The sequence below is a fragment of the Polyodon spathula genome, chromosome 17, assembly GCF_017654505.1.
Source record: "Polyodon spathula isolate WHYD16114869_AA chromosome 17, ASM1765450v1, whole genome shotgun sequence".
NCBI lineage: Eukaryota > Metazoa > Chordata > Actinopteri > Acipenseriformes > Polyodontidae > Polyodon > Polyodon spathula.
In genome coordinates, this window is record NC_054550.1 from 31,840,750 (window position 1) to 31,867,556 (window position 26,807).

Genomic DNA, 26,807 nt, shown 5'->3' on the forward strand with positions numbered 1-26,807 from the left:
TACACATAGTTGTTCCAATACAAACGTTGTATGTCAATATGGTTACAGCATGATTATGTAATACTTACACTAACACTGGCCAAACTGCTAGTTTTGTTCATGTCTTTGGATTAATATGAAAAATATGACAGCTGATTTTGTTGCTGCCTATATCTGTACAAAACAAATTCTTAATATAACCACAGTTTCCCCTGCAAGGCCAGTACAATAATGTAAATATTTCTTGATTATGTTAAACTACTAGAAGCACTCTTTTTGTTTAGTTTTTTTTATGTGAGTGAAACTGGTACTGGTAGCAAAAAGGCTGCTCCCAGTAGATTTTCTACTGGTTCTTATCACTGAAAAAACTCATGTATACACAGTATGTGGCTGCCTGTACCTTTAAATATTTTCTGGTACCCTCCACTAGATGTCACTGTATACATAATAATTATTTGATTGATCATTACATTGCCTTTTCCAATAATGTTTTGTTTATTTACTATGGGATTTCTTGTAAACAATATTGTGTTAAATTAAATCTCTCTTTGCTTACATTTTACAATGGAGACCACAATGTTATAGAACATGAAAAATGAAACAGAATGCATTTTATGATGTTTTATTTAACATTTGTGAAACAGTTTATTTCAAGAAAAGTAAATAAAGTGTTTAAATCTTTACATCGCCCATTTAACAAACAGGTAATTGCTTCCAAATGACATATTTTAAAGGTTATTGGCAATGTTGGTAAACAGTATGACACAATGGTATGCTGAGATGTCTAATATATTTGATATATATTGTTAATAATTTAAAATGAATGTATGCAACTTTGTATGCAACTCAAATTTCAGCCTCAGATTCGTCGCTCAAAAAGCCCTCTTACTTTTGACAAACATTTTTTAAAGTCTCAATAACCCTGAACTGACCTTGTACGTACAACAGGATAAGAGAACATACCCTGGACAAACAGAATTGATGATTCACCATTATCCTTATTTTGCAGGGGCACAACTTTTGCTGTTGTGCATACACAGAATAAACCAAGAAACAGCACTGGCAGGCAAATTGTAATGTGTTGCATTCTCTTCGATGGTATTTAATTTGACCTCTTTGTAGAACAGTTGTCACTAAACATGGATCAGTGAAACATCATTTTTAAATCAAGTAAACTGGTAGCTCTATAGTTCTGCTGGTGTTTTACCAACATCAGCACCATTTCTATGCTGAATAGACACATTGAAATAAAATCTAATTTTAGGGTGAAGGGTTCAGATCTTTACTTTAGATCATTAAAAAATACAGTAGTGCATTCATTTAAGACGCAGTACACTTTTTTTTTTCCTGAGTCTTAACTTATGTATACTGTTAGTGAACTCAGCCAATTGTGATTTAGAGAAGGTTATAATTTACCAGATATCACGATTAAGTGGCTAAAAGGTTTGGCTATAGTGTTGAAAGAATAGTAAAAAATATTTGTCAATTAGCAACTGTTGAAAAGCTTTGAAACCATTTCCAGTGGGCCTTGTATCAATCCATGTAGAATATATGTTTTGAAATAATTGTTTTCCCTTCCATTCTTATGATTGGTATAAAATAATAAATACTAATAATAATAATAATAATAATAATAATAATAATAATAATAATAATTCAATAGCTGCAAAGTCAAGATCAACAAAGTACCTGTATTTACTACATTACAAATGAATACATTTCTCACGCTGTTCAACTATTCCATTAAGCAAATGGCATAATCCACTCATATTTAACACAGATATTGAAATATACAATATTAAAATATAACAGAGTTTTATTTTGCATGTATTATTTGTTTTTCAAAGCTTTGGGTATGTAAGAATATGATAGCAAACATTTAAACTTGTATGAATGTCTTTCTGAACTTCAACATTAATAATATATTTCAGGAGGCAATTTCGTAAATATGTACCTGTGCTTTTTAAGTCATGGCTACAATCATGAAGCTGAGTCGAACAAAGTGAAATCATTATAAATAGTTTTAAGAAAAAGCAAAGGCCCAGCCTTAATGTCTTTGGCAGTTCACTGCTATCAAAGTGCAACTTTGCACGTGGAACGATGCTTTAAAATTCAAAGTTCAGCTTCTTTTAAAAATGTTCCACTACATATTTTATAGCACAAAAATAAGTCAAAATGTGTGTTTTTATGTACTTCTGATGTACTTTTGCTTTAGAATAACATCAATTTAACAATTTGATATTACAACTCCAAAACTGCAGTTGTTTTTAATGGCAGTCTGAACACACTGCAGGGATTGCACGATTCATGTGTAATTGTTATATTGTTTTATATACACTGGTCAGAGAAATCAACTACTAAAATCATAATGATATCAGGAAAAACAAAACAATTAGGGATTACTTTTAATCTTCCAAAGCATTCTTGTGGTTTATAAAAAGAAAAAGCTGCTGCAAACCTAAACCGCTCTCAGAGTTATAAAAAAAACCTGTTTTAAAGCCAGATTTTACAAACATACAAGCATATGGAAAATGAAAGGTACTGACAGACTTTGTCTAATTTAGTAGCATGTTCTGCTGAGACAGTATACTGAGTAGCTCAACTAAAGAGATCTTTACATTATGCCATGCCAACTGACATCAGTAGTACATTAAAAAGAGTCAATCATAGTTCAGCTGTGGAATAATGATAATACAGTAAACCAGGATCCAAAGGGATAGAAGCAGGTAAATCCCTGGAGTGGTTCCATTGCTGGGGTCTTCAGAACTCCATGCTGCTTTGACTGCTGAGCTCTCCTGACCTTGGTATTCTCCACTGCAAACAATTCAATAATAAGTACACGCCATTCTACAAGCACAAATGATGACATGTTTTGGTTTAGTATACCTGTTTATAAGCATGCTACATTGAACAAAAGACGGGCTGACTGACGCATAAGGGGAGTGTTGCTGTCAACATCAGCCAATCCTAAATCTAACGTAATCCATGAGTACGTGAACTAGCTGTAGACGTTTGAGATACTTAAGTAATGTAAGGTTTCCAAATAGTTACAGGTGGAAAAATTCAGTTTCCTTGGCAGGACAGTAGGTTCAATGTCCAGCAAGTACAGGCAATTCCTCATCCTAACCAGTGCAAGTCTATGAAATCAGTACAAGCACCCACAGCTCATAAAAACAACACATTCATTAAAATAATATGGTCAAAAAGTTACCTGATATTGGAACTGATAAGATGGTCATTTTCACTTCCATTTTTCTTTATCTGGTTACTCGTTGTCTGTAAAAACTAAATATATATAAAATGTGTATGAACAAAAAAAAATCAATAACAATTCAATAACCACTCTGGGTTTTCAAAACAAGGACCTCCAAACTTACTGAATCCAGAAACGACCCCACAGTGCCTGGGGCGTATACAGAAAACATAATACAAACACTGGTTTGCAAATCTTAGATTATCTCTACATATACAGGCATAGATACGAATAAAGCAATAATATATTGTGCCAGTTATTTCAATTGGTAACACTCCTAAACTTTTGTTGTTTTAGATACAGCAAAGATACAATTGAAAAGGTCCTACTGGAAATGAAAACATGGCTTTGTTTTTAGCTTCAAATATTAATTACATACCTGTTTCCTATGGGACAACTTGGGGTAAATGTGGCTCTCAGTTATTGAGTCTTCAGAGTGTACATTGTTCCTCCTGTGTACAAACAAAATAGTTACCCTTTCTTCCAAACATAACATACACTTTTTCTCCATTTTATTTTCTAAACTTTTCTAATAAACACCCTACAAGCAAGAAAAAAAAAAAAAAACATGGAAGAGATGTAATGTGTTTCTTGTCAAAAACTAGAGGGTTCTCTAACACTTTAACACATCTGACTTTGGAGTAACCTTTTTAATTGAGCAGGAAATGTGATACTGGACTACATGCCTCCTATGCCAGTTACTGTACCTTATGATTTCTGTGTCCTCTGTGTTTTCCGAGTCATCATCAAGCCCTTCTGTTAGAACTGGGATTCCACTTTTGCTATCACTTCTGCCATCCTTGATATCATTGCATTCTTCATCCAAATCTGTTTCTTCGATTGTTGGCATCATGCCATCAACCAGGTGCTCTACAACCTAAGAGTAAATGTAAATGCACAAAGTAAAACGTCAGTCAAAAACAAGACTGTCTTTGAATAATCAATAAAACTAGCAGTGGATACAGAAGCTAGACATCACAAATATTGTTTATAACTTAACCTGCAATAGGTGCAATAACAAATTGCAAGACATTTCTGTGCAATGCATGTCTATATACAGTAGGATCTTCACTATTGCATTATCAAATAGCAAGCAATAGGGGACTCTACAATACTTCAGACAGTAACATGGGAACCAGTTGTACATTTATTATGGAATGACATCTAATTAGTTTTTAAATTAGACAAAACTGGTATTGCGAAATTAGTAATTCAAAAACAAAACAGGACAACTAATTACGTTATGGGACTACTAAAACATTACCTCAAGATTCCCCTTTATCTCTGACTTTGCATTCAGCTGTACACTTTGCTCCTCCTCACCCTCTTCAAGCACCTCAGCTTGTTCTTCTTCATGGGTAAGTGCGGATGAAGAATTAAAACAACTCTCTTGATCGACACCTTGGACAGTTTCTGTTATTACCTGTGCATCAGAATAACTCAATATCGCTGTGTGTTCTTCAACTTTAGTGGAATCCTCCAAATATTCCTGATTTCCTCCATTCATTTGATTCAATGTAGCAGAAGGTACAGCTTGCGATGTGTTACCTTGAATCTCAGAGAATGGCTGTATATGTCCCTTAACATCAGAAACTACATCCAGTGATGAACTTGTAACATGGAGATGTTCTTTACCTTCAGTGACTGGCGGGGAGAATGCTTCAGTGATGTCTGAAATGGCCACATTGTAGTGAGGGTAGTAGACAAGATGCAAAGGTGTTACTGAAACAGGACTTTGGCTTACACTCTGTGCTTGACTACCATTCATTGGACACAGTTCCTTATCAGGAGGCTCTTCAGAAGCAGGGTCACTTTCAAGTGCAATGGAATCAATCTTTTGCATTGCTTCTGGATTTTCTTCTGATGGTGCATCATTGTTGCATTTGGATGGTACCATCAGTGCATTAGTTCTGTGTTCTACTCTAGCGATCTCTTCCAATGCATTGTGTGGTTCGCTTTTCTCTAAAGCGGACTCTGATGTATTAGGTGCCTTTTTGACTGTGGCCTCCTTCTCCTCTTCACCACAGAGTTCTGAGGACATATCCTGGGCGTTTTCTTGTTCAAGTAGATCCAAAATGTATTTGTATGCATCTTCTTCCTCTGAAGGTAATTTAGATTTTACCTTAAAGCTAGCTTCAGATATTTCAGAAAAAATACTCTCATCTATGAACAGGTCTTCAAAAACGTAATCTTCTCTGGCATGTCCCTGTAATGGAGAGGCTCTTCCAGGTTCCTCGGTATCTTCACCAGTTTCTACTAATTCCCCATTGATGAGCAAATCCCCTTTCTGAACAACTGGTGACTGACTAACATTCCACTGACTGCGATTTTTATTTTCCTGGATCTTTCCATCAAATTCTTCACTTATAAACTCATACAAAGAATCGGGTGTGTCTCCCACAAAAGACGGTTGGGCAGAATTTGCACTTTGAGCCACACAAGATACTCCCATTCTCAGTTCTAATGGCAGCTGTGGATAAGCAGTTGGGTCCGTGTGATTTGAGATGGAGTCTGAAGAGTCTTCTTCACTGTTCCAAGGCTGGTTATGTCTATCATTTAGAGTCTCGTATGCGGGAGGTGACATTTGTTCATGCTTATCTCGTACAGAGGAAATGAAAATCTTTGGCGGGGGCTGTACCCAGTCATTTCTCACAACTGGATGATCTCCATTCTGATGAAGCCCATTTACTGGAGAATTATCTTTAACTGGAGAAACTGATTTTTCAATAACGTCTGATATTTCATCCTATAATATAAGAAATAACAAATATTACTAATATAGCACAAAAAAATGTGGGCAGTGTCCATTGCTTTATCTGTGACAAAGCTTTACAATGGAACTATGGTAATCGATTTTATATATATAATATATATATATATATATATATATATATATATATATATTATGATATATATTATATATAGTTTTTTCGATTATTCATGGGGATTTTCAATCATTGTATGAAATGCACATGGGGATTTTCATTCATTGTATGATAATCACCATTTTGCATCACACAGAATAACTTAAACACCCATAACCCCCTAACATGAAAATGTCTGTGTCTAGAATTTACCCGTGGGAAGAAGTTATGCAAGTATACTTACATCCTCAAGCTCAGGAAAATGTTCAAGAAACTGAGAGACATAAGTCATAATGGACTGTTCATCAGGTGCAGCAATGGTAATATCTGTAAATTGATTTGTTTTGTTAGATGTGGCTTAAAACTTTGATCAGAAACCACAATTTTACACAGAAGTTTCGCTGTGTAAAATTATATCTAATCTAAAACGGCAGGATTGTGTTTTGTTTGGTTTGTGCAAGTCTGAAGTACCAGTGACAGCATTGTACTGTGGTAATGGTGATTAATAAATATGCCATTTGTTTTTTTTTTTTTCTTTTGCAGTGGCTATTGAAATATGTCCATGAATTTGACTTTTGTATCTAATTCCACCCATCTGTCATCCCTAAAAACATTACATTGCAATATCAAAGATAAGTATGCTGGCAAATTGATTCTACAGCACTTAGTTTTTTTTTTCCTATCTCTAAAAATGCTAATACAACAAATGAAAAGTGTGAAGCATTAAAAAAGACAGCCACCTTGTCAGTAATAAGCAAACACACAAAATCAATAGGTATCACAAGTGAATTGATAGCATATACCCCGACAGTGTACTGTTTTTGCAGTGTACTGTAGTACAGGATATATTTTTCCAAACATATTCAATAAGGGAATTACTCACCACAAAGGCAAAATAATGTCAGTATTAAAAAATGTTTGGTTACTCTGTGTAGTCATCTTGGTGAGAACGCACTTGTGTGTCGTTTATGTCTGCATTGTTTTTCAGTGGAGCTGTGCAGAATTCTAACAACAACTACTGCACCCTATTGGTGGAGAATGGTAATAGCAGCTAATCTTCTTACCTTCTGGTTCTAAAAGTCTAGGAATGCCCAGGTTATAGTATGCAATTCTGAAGGCATCCTCTAGGTTTTCCCAAGCAGTATTCTCCAGACCCTTCTTTATGTCCACCAAGCTGGGGTCAATTGCTTTAATAATGGCCAGGAAAGCTAGGCCACTCTTCCAACTTTTTCCAAAATCTTGAACAGCCACGCCATACCTTTAAAAGAGAAAACTCCTGTTTACTGTTTACTGTTTAAATATCCAACAAAGCCCCTGGCTGAAATATGTTTCTGAATAATACAGTCGGCAGCATCTAATCGGGATACTGATAATCAGGATTTCTGTTTAAATGGCGGTTCTTCCCAATGCTATTTATGTTGTTTAATTGGGACGTCACTTCGTTTAATTGGGATACACTACTTTCAAATGATGAACAGAGATGGGTTTTCCAAGCAAGACAGGTTCGCATAGTGACTAGGTGTGACTAGACACAGTGCAGTGACTAGGTGAGTGCGTGATTACACTGTGACTTGGGTAAAATGTGTAAACCACGTTGAACTCTTGAAGGAGCTGGAGTCTACTGTGGTTTCTCAGGCTGCTGTTGCAAAGAAAGTTGGCGTGTCAACATCACAGGTGTCTCGCTTTGTGATAAGATGTCATGAAGAAATAAAAACAGCGATTCAGTGAGTATTTAACATTTAATCATAATGTGATGCGATTTCATTTCTTTTCTTTTTATCTAGGAACAAAACTATGTCTCAAATGCCTCTCATTGAATTGGGACAGCTATTCAGGATATTTTTACTTCTCCTGAGGCATTCCGATAAATCGGCGCCAACTGTAGTACTGTAGTCTCAAAATAATATTGACAAGACAGCCAGCTGTTTAACTTACAGCAGTGAATAACTTTACAGATTACCCCCGAACTCTCGAAGCATAGCTACCGTCCTGCTGTTAAATAGCAGTGGCAGATGGATAAAAAAAGACAACTCTTACTTCCTTGTGCGTCTCTGTACCCATTGCAAAAGTGTCTTAATGGTTCTCCTTTGACCTTTCAGTGACACTGACAAGCGCCATTCCTCAGTCGGTGTGCTGGGGTGTGATGTATCTGAATCTGTGCTGTTCTGCAGAGAGGACAAGCTTGAGGAAGACAGAACTCTATTCTTGATATTTCCTGTCAGTTCTTTGATCTGGAAAAGAATAATAAAACAGGGGGAACAAATGTGTTTGATGTCTAAATACTCCATTAAAATCTCCCCTCAGATAATAATATCTTTATTTCTATATAGCACCTTTTGTGGTGGACCACCATCACAAAGTGCTTTACTGAGGTAGGCTGCGAACTGTGCATTATATGCAGAGTCACTTACAATATGGACGTTAATTTAACATCTCATCTGCAGGAGGGAGCACAAGGAGGTTAATTGACTTATTCAATGTCACACAGTGAGTCAGTCAGTGGGAGAGGTGGGATTTGAACTGATAACCTGCTGGTTACAAGCCCTGGACTTTAACTACCAGACCACACTACCTCCAATAATGCAGAAGGAGGTGGGGAAAAAAATGATTTTACTTGGCTCTGTTTTAGTTCCTGACTGCTGCTTTGTTTCATCTGTTGGGGATTAATGCTGCAACTGGGCCAAAGCAAATGAACACAGTCTAAGTACAAACGGAATCAGTAAGTGCTGGATGATCTTTCATGGCCAGATGGAATTTAGTAATCATGTGATAGTGTAGAAGCTGCAGATTAGTCTTGTAATTGAAATGGTATGTACTGTAGATGCTTCCACTCTATTTTTGACCTTATCTGGTGGCATTAGCGCTAGCTTAAGCACTATGCTTTTGTGTAAATCCCCTGCACTAGTGTACCAGGTGATCAAATCTCAGCTGGGGACTGCAGCTTACCATGAGAGTGTGGCATGTTTCCAGAATGCCATCATGCTGGATTTGGACCCTTTTCCTATGCTAGTGTTTTACTATACAAGATTAGCAGCCTGGGAGTCCCAAAGAGTTCTATAGTTCAAATCCCCCTCCAGCTGAAGAAACCAGCCATCATTTTTATTTCTCTCAGAGTAACCCTTCATATGGGGCTGTTCTTCCTGACTGAAAACTACTGACTATATACTTTGCGTGCAATAGAACAATTGTATTAATATTTTATAAAAAAAAAAAGCTATGTAACATTGTATCTGTTTTAATGTGATGCATAACGTCATAGCCGTTTGTATGAGCTATTCATATTGTCACAGTTAAGATTAAAAATATACATTACCTGAAAGAAGAGAATAATGTTCCATATCAATCCAAGAACAATGGAGGAATTGCCATCTGCAACATCAGCAGCATCAATGCTGACCAACTTTACCTAGACAGGTTAATAGGAATTGATGTTACATCCAAATACATTTTGCAACTTACTACAATTGTTTTGGCTTTCAACCGCACAACAAATTTAAAAAGTTTGCTATATCTCTTGACCCACAAGGCACAATTGAGAAATGTACTAAAATGGGTGATACCTTGTATTATATTATACATTTGAGTAATTTTATTTATTGGTACTTACCTGTCTTTCCTCCAAAAACTTCAAGACCTTTGCAATATTGTTGAGCCGAAAAATGCGATGCGACGATGGTCTGAATTCATGAAGCTGGAAGACAACAACATATTTAAAAATGGCACCAACAAAGCATTGAAAATCAGTTCCTACGTTATAATTCAAAAGTATTTATTTAACCAGAACAACAAGCTGAAAATACGCATCATTTTTAAATGAGTCCAAACTCAACATATTACATATTAAGCATTAACAATGTACACTGTACAAGTATAAGCCACGATAGAGGACTATGTAAAAACCGCAACAGGTCCGGACAGCCCACATGGTCCAAAAGGAATCAAATTATGCCTGATAAAAAAGAAAAAATACAAAATTCTACTTACCAGCTTACAGCCTGAGAGCTCCTCCAGCAGTATCATCAGGATCTTCCCATCCTGGACATCTTGAAATAAATCTGTCACTTCCAAAGGAGGTTTGCACTAAAGAGAAGTGGAAGCCCTTTTTATTTTGAATTTAGACAGAGAAGTCTTTTTCCTAATACAGTATCAGACTTTAGCATGGAAGACAAAGTATACATTGTAATATATATATATATATATATATATATATATATATATATATATTATATATATATTATATATATATATCCTATATATATATCTAGAAATAGATAGATAGATAGATAGATAGATAGATATAATGTACCAAACTGTAACACTCACAGTAGTGATGCAGTCATCAATTAGTATTTATTCCTAGTTAATATCTCAATGTTTTACCACAATTCTGATCAATATAGTCTGTTATATTTTCACAAATGAATGAGGGAAAATAGAGGACAAATGTTTTTTGTCTAAACGTTTCACAGCATTTCAGAAGAATATGGCTTGCACAGGTCCAACCAAGAGTGCAAGTTGTGTAACATGACAAGAGCGCTCATAATCTCCTTGCAAACAAAACATATCCTGTGATGTACACTTTTCTAAAGGCCTGACACTGAGAAAAAGACAATGATAATTAGTATGTTTTTTTCAAAGGGAAGGGAAGTATAGCCTTTGGAAAACACTTTAAGGGGGCTCGATGGTACTTACTTTCTCTAAATGCAAATTGATCCACCTTGTGAATGTCCTCTTCTGAACAGTTTCTCTTTCAACTGTAAGATAATACAAATGTAACTTGCATTAAAATCAATTATATATGATGTTACAGGGTTCATACATTTAACTAGTCTTGCTCCCTCCTCATGTAATGGCAATCCCCCCACCCCAGTACCCAATACGTTTACATTAGAAATCCAGCAAACATGTGGTGATTGATGCACTTACTATAAACCAACTGATGTCATATAAATGCATCCATTCTCCCCATTTTCTATGGTAATATTTCTGTGCCATCTGTCACAATTTACATGTACCATCTCTTCTGCAAGGCACAAAACAAATACAAAATGTACCAAGCCAACTCTTTCTTCTGTCACGTTGAATATAAAGATGAGTCACCATTAAGGCACCTTGTGAGTCATTTCCATTTAAAGTCAACGTGAAGATTGTATTCAGTTGCAATAGTGGTCAGAGTGGAGAGATTTTACCAAAAAACAATATCAATATTACAGTATATCTATAATATAGGAACAGCTCTCACCTTGGTTATATACTGTAGTAAGTGATAGCATTACAACAGTGGCGTTTAGGACACGTTAGAGAGAAGCTGGGAGCCTGCTCAAAAGATGAGCCAATATTTTCTAGCCAAAAAGTCAAACCCTCAACTAGACCTGTTTTACCCCTCTAATCCCAGAGGGTACTCAAAGTATCATCAGATTAGTGATCATACTATCAATTCAGTGTAAAGTTAATGTAGTATATAGTACTTCACATGATCTGGCACTTAACAGTTCCAAAAGATTTTAAAAGCATACTTAGATAGCTCTCATTTTTAAACAATATGTATGGAAATGAACCAAAAATGTATATTTCAAACCATTAAGGGATTATTATCTACAGTATAAACACCAACACATTGTGTAAAAGCTCAGGACTTCCTAACGCATATACCATTAAAAATAAGGGACATAAAACCAGTACCTTTGTACCTCCACAGCCCATAAAGCAAATATGGCATTTGTTTTAGTGTAGCATGGACTGTACGCCAAGTCCATTGTGCTACCTTTCAATTATTTAACAAGAATAGACTTAACTAAGTAGTAAGCAAACACATAGTAAAACATTAGCCCAAGTGGTAGTCTGGCTGCAATTCAAACCCCATCAATAAGAACTCCGGAAAGGACCCCTCCCTACTTCTGTGGTCAGCAATTCATGACTCATATTACATATTCATTTTTTACATTTACTATGTGCTCTTATTAGCCATTTATTCTACTCAAGTGTTCTTCACCTGCCTTAAACCCAGTTTACCAATAGATCTTTAAAACAGACCTGTAGCAAAGTGGTTCCTGTGCACAAGATAATGACAATAACAAAGGTATGGGTGAAATGATGGTTTAGTTTTGTAATCCAAAGCCACTTGACAACATAATAATGTTAACTGGCAAAATGTTAAATGGCTCAGAAAAACCACAGGTTTCAGTCCTGAAACAATAAAAACACTATAAATATAAACAAGGTATTTACTACATGCACCAGTCCAAAGTGAGTGCTGTTGTGCTGATGGTGCAAATACAATTTAACGTGATACAAGTGCAATGATGTCCAAGTTTTGTGCTGGCCTCTGGCGACAACTCCGGATTGTGTTAGCCGTCTAATAACAATAAACAAGTATAATTAGACACGACAAAACAAATAAAACACTCACGATTCACAATACTGTTCTTCTTCTGGGTTAATGTTAACCATAACAAAGGAACAGATCACCTCACTACGTCCCCTTTTGTACCCATGTACCCTTGGTTAACGATTGCAACAGCTCCTCCAATCCGCAGCTGCCACATTGTTTCCTTTCCAGGTCAATGATTTAGTGTACCGTAGCTCCATCCCCTTTCTAGATGGCCGACTTCTGTCTAACCCTGGGAATTGGCAGTCTGTTCCCTTTACACAGCGCCCTCACAGGTCGGGAGGGAGAGCTATCACCAAGAATCATTCTTTCTCTGTCACAAAAACCCCAAGCAGTTGTAGCTCTGCTCCTGTCAAGCCATAATTAAAACCAAAATTATTAACATGACTAATGTGACAGGGTACAGCATGTCATAGGATATGTTTAGCATTTGGTATATGCAGTTTTGACAGACAAAAGGGTTATTCAATGATGTAAATAGTCATTAGGATGGCTCTACTAACAATTAAATACTGTACAGTATACTTTATTTTGAAGTATTATCACTTACTAACCATGATGATAAAAACAGCTAGAACTACTCAGTAATCCTGTTTGTGCAATGCTGCAAGTGTTTTTTGTTTTTTTTTTCTAACACAGCCAATTTCAGGTCTGGCTGTGTGCATATCATGTGAGGTTAATTTGTTTGAAATGCAAAGAATGGCAACTGTAGCTGAAGGTTTGTACTGCACCTGAGCAAACACATTCTTCTGAGATACACCATGGGGTTTAATTGACCTGGAAAATAGTCCTGTTGCCATTTATTGCAGCAATGCAAGTGTTGTGAATTATGCATTACCTACTGTAAAGCTACATGTTTCCTCATTTCCATTCCACAAACACATGCCTATGACCTACTTTTGGAGATGCGTTTTACCAGGGCTGAAAAGGGAATGCCTATTTGTTTTAGCAGGTGCCACAGAATTACAAAACAAATGGAGAATTTTGTGACAGAACCCAAAGATGGCCCCTGTGTTAACGTGTGTTACCAGCATGTAGCCACAAATCATACTGGGCTAGCATGTTAAAGGTTGAAATTTGTACGGCAGCCCTGTCACAAAAATACAATACAGTCTTCTGCTCTTAGTAAAGCCTTTTGGAGCCTTTTTTATTCTGCATTTTCAGAACCTCTACTACAGTACAGCAACCCATCTCTCCCAGCGTTTTTTTGACAACACACTCATTCTGTACAATAACATGTTTAGACAGAGATGGAGTGCAGTTTGACTCCCAGCAGAAAGCTGGTTGTTATAGAAACAAGGATTGTTACAGTATATAAATAACAACCTGCTCAAAAAAAAACTATACTGCAAAAGGTGTTAGGTTTCAACAAAATAATGTGAAAACAGGATTTCCTGGGGTTTTTTTTTGTTACTAAATAAATTAAATTATTTTCATTTAATAAAACATATCACAATCCACTTCCACTTTCGTTAGTTCATCATTAAACAGCACCACTTTCACAGGTAGCAACATGACTGCATAGTTGTTTTCTGTTGGTTTCGATACTCAGTATTCCTGCGGAAACGCCTTCCATTTAAGCACAGCACTTTCACAGATCGTCAGTTATTTAATGATCCTTTTTTGTGAGCAATTTTTATTAATTTACAAAACTACAAATATACAAGATGTAAGAATAACAACCCGCATTGTAACTAGTCTTCGTGGTTTGTTTACACATTCATAAACAGCAATCCACAGACCTCAAACTGTGAATGTCCCAACAAATTGGTCTACTTAGTGCTGGTTCAATTTGGCATCCAGTATAGTATTATAGTATATTAACAGTGAGGGATTTCTATGCATGATTTCTATCCATGTATGCATTTCAGACAGATATTCTAGATTCCAGTCTGTCATTACCTCTTGATTTAATAAGAATCAGAATACCGGAACGGAAATTGATGGCACCAAGTTAGAAAACAAAGATTTGTATCTTTAAAAGCATAAATTGTAATCTATGTTGTGGCTCTACTTAATGGGGGGTTGTTGAAGCGCTGCTGTTTTAGTCACAAAAACACAGTCTGGAACAGATGCCAAGCCAGTGTCTTAGCTTTAAAGCACATTTTGATGACGGAAGTCTAGCCAGCGCATTGCTTTATTTTTAAAGTTGTTTCTTTTTAATAATAAGTAATAATAAAGTAGTAATAAAGAATGGAATTGTGATCTATGATCTATTGTTATGGTTTTACACCTCTATTTTCATCAATTGCAAGCACATTCTAAAGCAACATGAGTAATAAGGATTTTAGTACCTCGCCTCTTTCCTATTCCTGTTTTTTTTTGTCTGACTTCATTAAGCAACGTAATTAACATCACATGGGATCTTAGTTTAACTGATCAAACTTTTTTTATTTTTTTATGTGATTGTCAAGCATTAAGTCAAGCAGTGGGCAACTAGGAGTTTTGCAGACCTTTGCAGAACTGTCGACCCTCCTCCAAACCTGAAACCGAATGTCAAGGATTTCAAGAGCCGTCATGGGTCAACTGTCAGATGCATTTATTTAAAACTATACTGAGCAAAAATAAGAGCGCACAAAGAATGTCATTCAGCTGTAACTGTATACATCCCTAGGCTAGTGTTGGATAAATTAATCTTATTTTCTTTTTGGGCATCCCATCAAAATCTCCTTAATGAGTCAATTTCCGTGTTTATCTAATATGAGTTTGATTTACATTGAGCTCATTTGTCTAGAGGTAAAATTAAAATAGCATGTGTTACATGCTATTCCAGGACAATTCATCATATGCATTAACAAAAAAATAGACATACATGACATTATTAAATATATAGCCTTTTTATCCATTGAGTTACAAACTGTCAGGTTTCCTTATCCACTCTGTGATTTATATGTAAAGCAGAACGCAAAGAGTATACTGTACCTCTTCTACAGTTTGAGTGATAGTAAGTTAATATAGGAGATGGTGCTTAGTGTTTAAATGCTAATAGTGTTTTCAGTTTAAAACATGATAATAACATTTTATAGATTTTGATTTGTATCAGACAGAAAAGAAAATTGAACAAATTAAATGTTACTTTTATGTATTACTTTGGGATCAGTCATATGGAAATGAGGACAGTACTGGGCCAGTTGCACCAAAATATCTCAATTTTAAATTGCAGACATATGCAGTCCTGTAAATAATTAAATTACAAAAATCTGCCCATGGGCCTTAGCTACTTAAAACCCCACAATAAGTTAATAAGTGTCTAAGTGTTAACTAAAAGATGGAACCTAAAAAGGGATGCACTTTTGCTCAGAGAACAATATGGCATACATCTTTAGTTAAAGCTATATTGCCTCATGTGTTTGGCTTCAAATGCAACTCAATTACATTTCCTGTGGAATACATAACAATTTGCATTTATGAAAACTATAGGAAAATGGATACGATGTTAAGCCTTCTTTGTTTATGCTGTGCCACTCTTGCAGCTCCTGCTCCAAATGGCATTAGCTTGGGAACTGCACTCTGTCGAATTAGTTTCAAACAAGATGCTACAGTAGACTTGCAGTAAGCATTCTCGAAATGGGGAATTGGAGCATTAAAAAGGAAGCAGGCTGCAGAGAAATATGGAAGCAGCTTTAGAAGATCAACTGAGGCATTATAGGTCAAATCAACAGGTGAAAAGAAACCAAGCCACTATACAAAATGGCGTGTGATAAACAGATCTGTGTCCTCACCTCACTGTATTACTGAATGGCTCTCACAAGACTTTTCTATCCAAGTAATTATTTCTTACAGCTGGATGGTGTTGGATAATAAAGACAGAAACAGAGATGAAATACCTACATGTCATCCTGATCATTGTGGTCATGGTCTGGATTAGTGTTGCTCGCTAATCAATAAATCAAAACTGTGCCAGTTGTTTGAATGCCAGTTCTACAGCAACATTTTTTTTTTCTCTAAATGGTTGTTATGAAGCCCAGTGTCGCCAATAAAAATAAAAAATCCTCAAGAAAAATCTTTAGTCGTAGTAAGTTAAAAAAAAAACATGTCATTTGTAACATTGTTCATCCGTTAGTTCCTTCCTAGCCTGTTAAAAACTGACAACAAAAAAAACTCATAACCAATAAACATGTTTTGAAAGCCCAAACTAACAAGGGCTGAAAGCCTTGTAGTATCAATGTATAACCGTACAGCAGCCTCTGCTGTTGTCTGGCACTGATATTATAAATGGGCTTTAGCTACAAATGTACAGATATGTTCAGGTTTTACTAAGAGCCTAAGGCTGTTCATGTTGTGTAGACCAACAGGATGGAGCATTTACAGATCTGGTCATTCCTGTTCTTCGTATGTTATCCATTACCCACCACTACAAAGGAATCTAATGTTTTGAAAAAACAGATACTAGGTTAGTTCTGTTGTTTTTATTTTCTGTGTTATTTCTGGTACAGCGACATGATATACAGTGCTCTAATGGTACCGGTAGTACTTTACTTTTACTACGGTCAAGTTTTACAGAATAAGGGTTGACATAGAACAGGCTTATCAGCTTTCAAATACAGGACCCTGGTTTACCCTGGGAATCAGCACAGACTAATAATGGCTTTTTAATAGCTTAAGAGCCCTATTTTGAAGCAAGTGCAAAAGCAAGTTCAAATGAGAATGGAATCATGTTACCAGTATGAAACTAATAACCCACTCAGAATAATAATGTAACTGCTCCTTCCTGTCAGTTTTATACCCGTAGCAATCAAAACTTATGAATTAATAAATCTTGTGTAATCTTTTGTAGCTCTCAAGCCTAGCACATTGTTGTTATGTGATCTAACTTAACCCTAACTCTGCTAACAACCTCTAAAAGTAAACAGCATTTGTTTTCAAACCTCCCCTTAACCGAAAAGCCTCTCTAGGCTAGGGCTGCTACAATTAAATCGAAAATCGATTTTTCAATCGATTAAATTCCTCATTATATACATCGAGATAAATACTGGATAATCGATTAAATAATTACATTTCTGTAACACCCATACCTAATAACATTCTTTAAGTTTATCAACCAAAAATAGACTGAATGTCCTGGCTTGCTAGTTACAGTATTTCTGCCAAAGACAAGCAGTGGGTGTGTTCTTCATTTCCTGCTGAAGTGTTAACCAGCATCTGATTTGCTGGTCCCTTCCTGACTACCAGCGAATCAGTTTTGAAAATGCTTTGTAACTATGCGCTACACTATGTGTATTAGCGTGCCACATTGGATCCAGAGCAGGTCGACAAGCTTGTATTCCTGACTGTATATAGTGTGCGCTTCTTTGGTGTTTCAGAATGAACGTTAAACCTCAGAATTATCCTGATTTTATGTTTTTTTAAGATGTATTTTTCAAACCAGGCTGCGTGCTCCATCTGGGAGAACAATCAATGCTGCCCACAGCTGATAAAACATTTTTATTTTATTCCTCCAGTACCACGTGCAAAGCTATATTACAGTTAATTACCTCTTGCATTCACTTGTTGTGCACAAGCTTTTACTGAACAGCAATCATTAAATTAATGACTCCAGGGGAACAAACATTTCTATAGGCGGTACAATCATCGATATTTTTTCGAACTATTATATTTTGTGTGCCCAATTAATCGATTAATATTTAGAGGCTTAGCAGACAGTCCTACTAAACCCAAGGTGAATTCTACAAAGATGCTTGTTGAAGAGGTGGTAATGGAACAGCCATGCTTTTTTTTCTGGTGAGCAGCATTGCCTCCCAGATATTTGCCTGTTTCTGGTAATAGTTTAAAATGTTTTCTTACCCTTCATCATTTAAAATAAGGACACGTTTCACATTGGCGGACAGTTAATTGTAGGATGACGAAGGAATGAGAATCAGGCTGACACCAGACTCTGCCCACAGCAGGACTGATAGTGAATAACAATCCTGTTACCTTCATAACAATATTGTTTGTACAGTAAAAAGGGAATGCATGGTAGTAAAAACTAAAGCCTGTTAAGCAATACTTTTACCTAATTAAACCCTACGAGCAGTTACTTACTTTTGAGAAATGCCTATGCCCCTTGGCATACTTCCACTATTTGCTCTGAAATAGTTTTTTTAATGATCACAGGTGCAGAGTAATACACACTGCAAATAAATCCTTCACAATGAATCCATAACTTTAAATACTCATAAACGGAAAAATACAACTATAAGAAGTCAAGTCGAGGAATGTTTCTTTCTGACATTAGCTTTCTTCTAATTACCATTTTCTTCTTCATTAGCTGTCTCACGTCACATACTGTATCATCACTTTTCATCACTGGTTTATCTATGTATGCCTAGTATTTGTTTTCAGGTAGCAGTTGGGCTTCCCTGCACTGTTCTCATGGTCTCGGGTAAAGAAATATGCAAAAGAAATAAAAAGTAACCCAGCTCCACGCTCATTACACACATAACTATGCCGAAAGCAGAGAAGCACTCATGCACTCAAGATAAGTATTCCTTAATATCGCTAAGCAACACCTAAGGACCTTTTTTAGACATAATATCCTTGAGTGTCTGAAATTCAGTGGCTGTAGTCTCTGTGTAATCTGGCCATGTGTTTACATTTGTGTGAGTAACTGAATGAACGCATTATTTCCTGATTAACACTGGAGTTGTTTTTTGGTTTTTTTTCTGATAACCAGAACTTTTTGTTTTTTTCATATGAAAGTATTTTGAGGAAGTATTGTTCCATTCCAGAAGACTGCCACAACACATTACTGATTTTTATTGCAGTAGTGTATGTACAAGTTGAAAATAATAACAATATAATAATAATAATAATAATAATAATAATAATAATAATAATATTTAGTAGACTTTCCAGTGTTGGTCTGTTAACAAAATGACAGCTACTGTACTTGTGTACATAACACAGTTAATCGAATAGCAAGTGGGAGTTCTTTTAGCTGCTCATAGAGAACAGAATAAGTGCTATGTCATTGTGTTTTGGCGTACTCTGGTGACACCAGCACCACTTGAAACCACTGCAAGAGAAATCTACACGCAGGCGCACTCACTCAAAATACAATGATCTTCCAGGTGAATATGCCAGGCAGCATCCATCACACGTGGCCACCTACAGTCGGTTATATTGGCGCTTATGCCACTGTAAACAACACAAGTCCCCTGACCTTTCAGGCAGTGTGAGCAGATTCCGCCTAGTCAGAATCCTACATGAAGGAAGAGTCTGAAGCAGCATGTTTTTGAAGCACCCCCAATGAGAGCTCCAATGGTGCAGCAAAGAAACAGTGTTCTCATTTGAAAACCAGGCCTTATTTACTCATTGTTCTGAAACGAAACTGGCAGAAGTTCAAATGGGAGAAAAGTAATAACCCATTCAAACATGTTTGCTCAGTTTAGTTTGCTGAGCCAGGCAGTCAAAACAGTCCTGTACTGTGATGAAAAACAGAGGTCTTTGCAGTGGTCAGACTGACAAGAGAGCTGGACAAGGCCAGCAACAGAAGGCTGAGACCATTTATAGCCCGTAGTTAAGTTAAAATAAGTATAAATACCCCCAACCATCATAACTTAGCTTTCAAGTCTGATTATAGTGCAGAGAAGCAATGAACATACTGTGCATCTGAATCCTCTTACTATGTTATTTTTTGACCTGCTACATAAAGGTTTCCTTGTCTGTACTATTAAGAATCAAACATTGTCTTTAATGGAAATTCTTTTAACACCAGCCTGCTATTTTTATTATATAAAAATATTTTGGGGTTATTGAAATTTGAATTGACATAAATGAATAATCTTTGGGACTCTTTCCCATCTCAGAAGTGCTTAAGCTCCTCTAGAAAGTTCAGTTTTGGCAGATACTGATGTATTGGGTCACAATAGAAAAGCCTTGATCTATAAAACTACACCAGCCACCAGTGCAAACAGGAGTCTGAATCCCAATTAGCTTTGTTGCGTTTAAGAGCTTAAAATGTGTGGGAACACACTGGAATGGAATTCCTGCAATTGTATTCCAGAGAAAACACACCCTTATGAAATGAAATGATGTTTTCTTTTTTCTTTTTTCTTAAGGCTTGCGCAGACCATGACTACCCATTAATAAAGGCATACTAAAAAATTAGATTCTCCTTTAAATTGTTAAATCACATCACGCCATACAATTTGTACTGCATAATTTAAGAGCTGAGAGCTTTTAACCATCACTTGAAGTACATAATGCAATATAATCTATAAATAAAATATGTGCATGTTAACTCATTGGTTCCCTTTTTTCATTCTCTACAACTGAATTACAGTAAATACAATTTTTTAACTTATACTCAAAATGGCTTTGACGTGATATTATTTATCCAAATGTGTATTTGTAGAGTATTGATTCCAATAACAGGATTAATGTTATGACTGTATCAACATAGCATCCACAGGATAGTAATGCAATAAAGCTGTACAGAATAAATAGCAATAAAACACTCTATGGTAGAATATGTATTAATACTAAAACAACCTTAGTAACATTCTTTAAGATTTGATTCGACTTGAAGTCTTGAGAAAATATAATATCTAAGAACATATACTGTTAAATTGTATTTATAGGTTATGCAATCGCTTATGTATCACATACAATTGAATTTCTCTGTGAATTTAAAGTATTCATCTCAAACTAACATATTCCCTGACCTCCTACTTCAAACCCAATCGTGTCATGGGTCCAGTCTTTCATTTCCATGTATGAATGAGGGAAAATCACAGGCCAGGTGTGTTTTAATTATATTACAAACTAAAATGGGAACAACCACCCTGGGGTTAGGTTTACGCTACACACAGGTAACCTTTCTAGTTACATACATCATTTCAAACAGTAAATCACTCAAGGGCTGGGCAGGGAAACTCTATTGCTCTCCCCTAATGCAACATCCCAGCAAGAGATGAAAGAAAGCAGGATTTGTTTACAACTGCGGTGCTAGACATATCAGACTTTTAAAAATTCCAAATACACATCTGTAAAGGTATTCTCATTCATATGTGGAAGTGACAGATTGAATTCACAACATCGGATTATGACATAGCTAGGAAAAAAACAATACTTAATACTTAAAGCATATAGTATGCCTACGCAGTGTCCTTGATCTCCAGATCTCAAAGTCTTTTTTTTTTTTTTTTAATTGTAAATTAAATGATAGGATTAGTCAGATTTCTGTATTTGATCCAGATCATATGCACCCCATCATGTGGAAGACCTTATGTAACTGTACTAGTATCTCACAATGTTGTCTGCAATATAATATTTATGCGCATTTAACATTGTTATTGCACCCACTGCATCTATGGGTTGTCTGGTATTATACATGTTATGTAAAATAACTGAACATATTGTAGCGACCTCGGTTAACACAGGCAGGCGCATCACACAGGGCGAGGCAATCTACACACAGGCGGAGGGTGGGTGCTAACCCAGGACCTCTCACACTAAAGCATTGCGCCGATACCGCTGTACAAAAGAGCCGGCTCCTTTGCAAGGAACGTACATCGGGCTTTTGTCTATGTGTGTGATTACGTCACCCACCAGACCTGCTGCTGCCTTCCCCCGTGCACGCTACAATATGTATTGAATGATTACTGTTTTTATATTATGAGTGTTATAGCATATTACTTTGTTACTTCACTACCAAACGTTGACTGTTTCATTTGCAAATGTGCAGGAGGCTGGACCACTGTTCAGTGAGATGCTCTGAGGTGCTCTTAGACCATGAACTTAAAAAATACCCAAGTGGAAAACCCACCTTTACAAAACCGATCATCATAGCTTGACCCCCCTCCCCCCTCCATTAGCATTAGCAAAAAGCTTGAATCCTCTCCGGAGCTCTCAGCCTTATTAGTTTGCGGGCTTTAATAATGCTACAATACTATTACATCCTGTAACATGTTGCGTCTCTATTGAGGCAGCAAGGGTTCAAGCAGATAATGTTACAAAGTCAAATAATTAAAGGTAAACGTTTATATTCTGCGTTTGACACAATAACCATTGGTGATGCCAATCAGAAGCCAAACGTATTTTTTCCCCTTAGTTAAGTCAAGCAATTAGTATGCATGTGGCTGTTTTGTACCTCGTCTGTTACCCTCCAAACTGCTAGCTTCAACGTACCCGAGGTGTAACGCTATACGTGCACTACAGAAGAGTTCCCTAAATGCATGTTGTACTCCATTGTAATTGGTGCTTCATTAGCCAAAACACATCCCTGCATCAAAAAGAGGCGGTCATTCTTTCAACTAAGGAATGTGCCGCAATACCCCTCTCAAAATTCTGGCTGCCCAATCCTGACCCTAACGCAACGTGTGTAAACTATTCAATCACACTACTGCATGAGTACAACAATGTTCTAAAGTTGGATGATGCGACCAAAACACAAATGGAACTATAACTAAAATGTATGCGTTACTGAATACGTGAACACACTTCGTACATTTATTATTGCGGAGCTGAAGTCACCAAGGTTAATGCAACGACATGATTTAACTTAATGAATACTGCATATCCTGTACCTACACACACATTCACATAATACTTTTTTGACAGTGCACCTACCTTGTAAATTTTGAACTCTGATGTCGCTGATCTGTCCGATTAGTTCCTCTCGTTCAAACCAATCATTCCATTCGTGCCCTGCCATTTCACTAAAAACTTACAGGAAGCTCTCGTGCAAAATTGACAAACTCCAGAATAAAAGAAGCTTTGTTGCGCGGCTTTATCTTTCGGGGTTTTACAAGGTAGCTCTAGAGAGACATTGCTGTTCAAGTCGTAGACTTTATCTGTGATTAGATGAGTTGCTCAATGCTTTTCTGGAAGAGGATGGGTCTGAGCTGCGTATTGTGATTGTGAAGTTAGTTTTTGCATGACGTCGCTGGCAGCCACAACAGCTTCAGAGAGCGAGAGAAGCAGGGGGGAAAGGTACCTGGAGTACGTACAGGAAAAGCACCGCACGCTCACATCACCACCACCACCTTCCAGCTAGCGATGAGGAATGGAGTCGAGGGCGCTAAAGTCAATGATCTGTGTTTAGAAAATGGACTGGGATCTACACAGCTCTATTTAGATAATACAATTACAGACATGGATGCTTACCAGCATTTTACATGCAACACAATAAGCTTTAACTGACTCGGGAGACTTTAAAAAACTTCTTTCAAAACAGTAAAATGTTTATGTATTTTAGAAAGGCATTATAGTTTTTCACTATTCTTCAAATGAATATTTTGCCAATGCACAGTGTACAGCGGGAAAAAAAGAACTAGTTTGCCCCAGTGTTCGCTTTGAAGTGCCCTTGACTTAAGTGGAATGAACAGATCTCTAAAAATCCATCACAGATCAGTGTAGTGTATAGAAACATGCATAATGCAAATTCAATGCAGTTAAACCTTATCCGACAATCCAGACATAACGGGGAATACGACAAAACACATTTGAATTTGAGACATGAGCCAGAATCTAACATTTTATATACCTTTTGTGCCCCAGGGGACGTTAAAATATTAGCATTGCAAAACAGGCTTCTTGTTTTTTTTTTATTTATTTTTTATTTCCATATATCTTGTTTTAAAATGAACGTTTTCTTGACTTTTTAATTGTTATTTATTGTTTATTTGTGTTTATCTGGAAGCTCTTTTCAAGCTGCAGAAGCTTTAAGAAGTTCTAACTAAGGTTTTAAGATATATTTCATCATTAGTAGTATTTTCTTCTGTTTTTTGCTAAGAACCAAATAATACTTTAAAAGGCAACCAGTGACAATGGTAATAAGGTCTGTTTAAAAACCTTGGTTAGCAGTCCTTATAAAACAGATATCTGCTGGTGAATGCAGACATGAACTGTTATTGTTTTGTGTGAATTAATAACAAAAATAAAACAAGTAAGTTCTTGTTTCATAAACATAGGCTTGTAATGTTTTTCAAAGAACATAAATAAGGGCCAACTTGTAAAAGAGTGCTGAAAATACTTCTGCTAATACTGCTGTCCAGAAGGTATTACTCTCATCCAGGAATTCTGTTTCTTTATATCTGTAGGCCTATATAACATGTTTTGTTTTGTTTTTCACGGTGAATCAGTGGTGTAATGTTACAGCAGTGGCTCATACGATATTGATCCACCATGTGTGGAATATTGATCTTATTAAATTCCATAATTGCGTTAACTTGGAATACAAGAATATTGAAAACAACACAAGTATGCAGGGTGCAAATGTTAAAGGGCATAGGCAAATAGACTACTATAAATAGACTGCTATATTTATTTATCGTCATGATAAAGTACAATCTGCAGTATTCAAAAAGCATCCTCCTTAGTTGTTTCTTGGTAATCTGTAGTAAAAATTAATGCTGTCAACTTTCCACTGAGGTAAGGTGTTTTGTGACTATGACCCAGCATACCGTATCCGCATTCCTATCTTCATGGGTCCTGTCAGTTACGTTATGTGATGTTAAACATAAACATTTTTTATTACTTTGCAGTTTCAGGTTGTATATGCTGCTTGGGATATTTGCCTTTTTGTATGTAAAGATGCTGCTCTACAGCTAATATAAAAAGAATAACACCTGTTACAGGTATTATAGTTCAACCATCGCCTACTGTGTCAATCAAGCACAGGACACACCCTTTATGAACTGGTTAAACACCAGTCAATACCAGTTTATAAACTGCCATTGGTGACGTGATGTTGGATGACAGTGGTACCTCATTTAAGGTCAAGAGGTAACTGCATGAAGGGAATGTGTGAGTGTTGGATCTGCTCCTCCTGTTCCTAAGGGTGTTTTTTTTTTTTTAAGAACAATACCACTAGTTTCATAACAGATACATTTTTATTAACTCCAAACAATTACATTTTAAATAGCCAGAAAAAATGTAAAATGCCTTTCAACGTGAACTTTATTCTAGAATACCACTAAGGTCTGCTTATTTTAAAACAAAGCATGCAAGACAAGGTGCACAGTCTGCACAGTAAAGTGCTCTGATAGATGATATTTTTTTTTTACCCCAGAGAAAACATGAGTTAACATACTGCATTCGGATATGAATTTCATTTTCTGACCTCTCTCAATAATATTTCCAAACTGAATTACAGAATGCATTAAATGTTCTCTGATATTAACAGACCATTAGTATTAATAATGCCATATAACAAAAGCCAATTCAAGTATATAGATGGGAACTACATTTCAACATAACTTAGGGTTATACATACTGTAGATGTCAAAAGTGTAAAGCTGCATGAATAGAAACTTTTCACTGAGACTCTGTAAACTGTGCCAAACATCAACCTACGCAGATATTTGAAATTAGTTGAAACAATCTGTTCTATGCATATAGTTATGGAACTTAATAAAGCAAGCTTTTCACCTCGCTAATTATGTATTAAAAATACAATATCTCTTTTGAGAGAGATTAAAACAAATGATGAAGGAAGCTGGTTATATTATATGGCAAAAATTAGAAAATGTTCAGAGCGTTTCAAGCAGGAATTACATAGTAAGCTTTTACATTAGACTAAATGACCTTGTAACGCTATGCATTTTTCATAAATGCAAATGTCATAAAAAGGGAAGGAAAAAAACCTTTCAGAACAAAAAATATCCTTATACCATAGACGTTCATTATATCCTTTGTTAAACATAAGCAGACATTTAATTAGAGTATCAGCTGTATCTAGAAAAAAGACATCCCTGTATTATGAGCTGCTATATTTTTAGTTGCTAAGGCACATGGTATTCATCTGTTTCCTCAGCTGGAGGTAATTCAGGTCCTGCCAAGTCTGTCATGTTGTCTAACTTATGACTCATCTCCAGAATTCACAATTAAATCAAAATGAGATGTAACGGAAAGAAAACAAGAATAAAGAATAATTTGAGGCCCAATATGCACAAATCTCATTACACAGTTATATAAGAAAATACATGAGACACTGGTTTAATTTGTATTTATTGTTTTAAAGGAGCTCCTTATAAAAAATACATAGTGCAGGATGCTGGGTACTTGGTATTGCAGTGTATGCAGAATATGTTTGTGTAAAATACTGTACAGTGCAATGTGTTATAATAACACTGCATATTACAATGGGCTATTACAGTGTTATAATGTTTCAGTGCCTTTTTCAGAGGTTAAATGTGAAATGTGCAAGACATACTGCAGTATATTTAAAGAAAGCAATGGTAGAGTTTTTGTTAAGTTGCCCTAAGCAAACAACCAAGGCATGTAAATGGCATTCATGTGATTTTTTGCCTTTTACAATTATATAGCTAAAAACATTGAGTCTCTGCACTTTATAGACAGCATCTGAAGCATGATCAAGTGTTGCATAATTGAAGGT

General features: G+C 36.1%; 1 protein-coding gene across 1 annotated transcript; it reads right to left on the reverse strand.

Moving 5' to 3' along the window:
* Positions 1-587: 587 nt before the first annotated feature.
* LOC121330372 (calmin-like) lies at positions 588-23,414 on the reverse strand. Its single transcript, XM_041276850.1, has 13 exons — positions 23,039-23,414; positions 10,789-10,850; positions 10,081-10,176; positions 9,704-9,787; positions 9,410-9,502; positions 8,134-8,327; positions 7,161-7,354; positions 6,341-6,423; positions 4,497-5,978; positions 3,940-4,109; positions 3,612-3,684; positions 3,191-3,264; positions 588-2,793 (listed from the first exon to the last, which is right to left on the reverse strand). Exons 1-13 carry the CDS (start codon positions 23,121-23,123, stop codon positions 2,640-2,642), a joined length of 2,844 nt encoding a protein of 947 aa, XP_041132784.1. The 5' UTR covers positions 23,124-23,414; the 3' UTR covers positions 588-2,639.
* Between the last annotated feature and the right edge of the window lie 3,393 nt (positions 23,415-26,807).

What these genes read in the sequence shown, in the direction of transcription:
- LOC121330372 (XM_041276850.1), bottom strand. Translation starts at nt 23,123, where the DNA reads ATGGCAGGGCACGAATGGAATGATTGGTTTGAACGAGAGGAACTAATC. An exon ending in TCAATTTGCATTTAGAGAAA is followed by an intron (nt 10,177 to 10,788) that starts GTAAGTACCATC and finishes ACTTCTCTTTAG; the next exon opens with TGCAAACCTCCTTTGGAAGT. An exon ending in GAGGACACAGAAATCATAAG is followed by an intron (nt 3,685 to 3,939) that starts GTACAGTAACTG and finishes GTTTGTACACAG; the next exon opens with GAGGAACAATGTACACTCTG.